The 3290-nt window shown below is 42.8% G+C and overlaps 1 protein-coding gene across 1 annotated transcript; it reads left to right on the top strand.

Annotated features, from left to right (window-relative positions):
• Positions 1–2560: 2560 nt before the first annotated feature.
• Positions 2561–3288, top strand: LOC101577306 (splicing factor 3B subunit 4-like; the record flags this gene model as incomplete). Its single annotated transcript, XM_012513176.2, is given in 2 exon segments — positions 2561–2870; positions 2873–3288. Coding segments are annotated over 2 exon segments (702 nt in total), but the record flags the coding sequence as incomplete, so codon positions are not given.
• Positions 3289–3290: the final 2 nt, after the last annotated feature.

The following is a 3290-nucleotide window of genomic DNA, read 5'->3' on the forward strand; positions in this document are numbered from 1 at the left end:
TTTTTTTTTGTGGCTGGCTCAGCCTGGGAGGGGTTGGTGCAGCATGTGGTGCTGGGGATGGAACTGTAGTCCCTGCGCTTTGCCTAAGCTTGCCTAAGCAAGTGCTTTACACTGCTGAGCTATCTCCTGGCCCCCTGGAAGGTCTGTTTTTTAGTGTCTTCTTCGAAGTTTTCATCAGTGTTGAAATTTTCACAGAAGTCTAACCTCTTTTTTTTTTAAAAACAACCCCCCCCCCCAGAATGGGGGATTGAACTTAGGCCCTTGCACTTGCCAGGGAAGCACTTATTCCACTGAGGCATCTCCCCAGCCCCACTGAGCCATCTCCCCAGCCCCCTAACATCTTTGGTTAGATTTATCACTAGGTTTCTTTTTCTTAAGCTATTGAGAATTGAACTGTTTTTCTGATTTTTTTCTTAGTCTATTACCAGTTTATAGAAAATACATTAATTGGGGCTGGAGAGATGGCTCAGTGGTCTAAAGCACCTACTTAGAACAAGCTTGGCAAAGCACAGGGACCACGGTTTGATCCCCCAGCACCACATGCCATCCAGCCCCACCCCCAGGTGGGCTGAGCTAGCCACATACACACACACACACACACACACACACACACACAATAAGTAAATGTAAAAAAAAAAAGAAAATACATTAATTATTTGATGTTGATTTTATATCCTGTTACTTCGATGAATTTATTTATACACTTTAAAAGTCCTTTGGTGGATTCTGTAGGGTTTCTAAATATAGGATCATATCATCTGCAAAGAAGGATAATTTGACTTCTTCCTTTCTTATTTGTACCCCTTTTATTTTTTCTCTTGCATAACTGTTCTAACTAAAATTTTAAGAACTATACGGAATAATGGTGGTAAGAGTGGGCATCCTTGCTTCATTCTTTTTTTTTTTTTTCTTGCTTTGAGAGAGAATGCTTTCAGTTTTTTCTCTTTCAAAATGATGTTGGGGGGCTGGGGAAATAGCTCAGTAGAATAAACGCTTGCCTGGCAAGTTCAGGGGCATGAGTTCAATCCCTTGTTCAAAAAAAAAAAAAAAAATGATGTTGGCAGGCGGGGTGTGGTGGTGCACATCTGCAATCCCAGCACTTGGAAGGCTGAGGCAGGAAGATCACTCAAGTTCAAGGCAAGCCTGAATCACATAGAGAAACTCTGGCTCAAAAAGATAAAGGGGAAAAAAAGATATTGGCTTTGTGTTTGTCATATACAGGCTTTACTGTATTGATGAATTGGTCATTTAATGCCAAATGAGTTATCATGTGGTTTTTTTATCACGTGGTTTTTAGTCTTGATTCTGTTTATGTGGTGTATTACATTTACTGAACTGCATATACTGAACCATCCTTGCTTCCCTAGAATGAAGCCAATTTGATCATAGTATCTGATCTTTATGGCTTTTTAAAAAAATTTTTAATTTTTATTTAATTTAATTTTTTTTTTATTTATGTGTGTGTGTGTGTCTGTGTGTGGCCAGCTCAGCCCACCAGGGGGCGGGGCTGGCTGGCATGTGGTGATGGGGGATTGAACCGCGGTCCCTGTGTTTGCTAAGCTTGTTCCAAGTAGGTGCTTTAGACCACTGAGCCATCTCACCAGCCCACGTTTTTTGAATTTAGTTTGCAAGTATTTTTTTTTTTTTTTTTTGTGGAACGGGAATTGAACTCAGGCCCTTGCGCTTGCCAAGGAAGCACTTATTCCACTGAGCTATCTCCCTGGTCCTTTCTTCTTCTTTTTCTTGAGACAAAGTCTCTCCATGTAGTGCATGCTGGTCTTGAACTCATGGCAATCCTTCTGCCTCGCCTCCTGAATGCTGGGATTATAGGCATGTGCCACCATGCTTTTTTTAAAAATTGCTTTTCTAATTAAAAAAAATTTCATTAATTTGTTTCTCTTCTGTGTACAGGGTCATTTTAGGTATTTTATATAATATTGCCATAGTGATCATAAATTTCTTTAATTTATGCTTATTTGGAAGGTCTTTATTTCTTCTTCAATTTTGACTGAACCAGGGATTGAACTCAGACCCTTGCACTTGTCAGGGAAGCGCTTATTCTACTGAGCCATCTCCCTGGCCCTCTTCTTCCATTTTGAAGATAGATTTTTTTTTTAAATTTATTTATTTGTGTATGTGTCTGTGTGACCAGCTCAGCCCACCAGGGGGCGGGCTGGCTGGCATGTGGTGCTGGGGAATTGAACCGTGGTCCCTGTGCTTAGCTAAGCTTGTTCTGAGTAGGTGCTTTAGACCACTGTGCCATCTCACCAGCTCCTGAAGATAGATTTGCTGAGTATAATATTCTGGGTTAGCAGTAATGTCTTTCAGGGCTCACAATGTTCTCCTGGCCTTTAGTGTTTCTACAGAGAATCTTCAGCTACTCTGATGGGTTTCCCTCTATGAATGACTAGGTGTTCCTCCTTTACTGCTTTTGATATTCTTTCCTTGCTTAGCATTCTTGCCATTTTAACTATAATGTGATACAGAGAGGTTCTTTTCTCTTTTTTTAAAAAAAATAATTTCTGGTAGTAATTGAGGTCAGCAGGCGGGGCTACCGGTTGGCGACGGCGGGAGCTCCTTCGCCATGGCTGCGGGGCCGATATCTGAACGGAATCAGGATGCTACTGTGTACGTGGAGGGCCTTGACGAGAAGGTTAGTGAACCACTGCTGTGGGAACTCTTTCTCCAGGCCGGGCCGGTAGTCAACACCCATATGCCAAAGGACAGAGTTACTGGCCAGCACCAAGGCTATGGCTTTGTTGAATTCTTGAGTGAAGAAGATGCTGACTATGCCATTAAGATTATGAACATGATCAAACTCTATGGAAAGCCAATAAGGGTGAACAAAGCATCAGCACATAACAAAAACCTGGAGTAGGGGCCAACATTTTCATTGGGAATCTGGATCCAGAGATTGATGAGAAGCTGCTTTATGATACTTTCAGCGCCTTTGGGGTCATTTTACAAACACCGAAGATTATGAGGGACCCTGATACAGGCAACTCCAAAGGTTATGCTTTTATTAATTTTGCTTCGTTTGATGCTTCGGATGCAGCCATTGAGGCCATGAATGGGCAGTATCTCTGTAATCGCCCTATCACTGTGTCTTATGCCTTCAAGAAGGACTCTAAGGGTGAGCGCCATGGCTCAGCTGCTGAACGTCTTCTGGCAGCCCAGAACCCACTCTCTCAGGCTGACCGCCCTCATCAGCTGTTTGCCGATGCACCACCTCCACCCTCTGCCCCCAATCCGGTGGTATCATCATTGGGATCCGGGCTTCCTCCACCAGG

Source organism: Octodon degus, unplaced genomic scaffold (genome assembly GCF_000260255.1).
Source record: "Octodon degus isolate 3935 unplaced genomic scaffold, OctDeg1.0 scaffold00352, whole genome shotgun sequence".
In the NCBI taxonomy this organism is placed as follows: Eukaryota; Metazoa; Chordata; class Mammalia; order Rodentia; family Octodontidae; genus Octodon; species Octodon degus.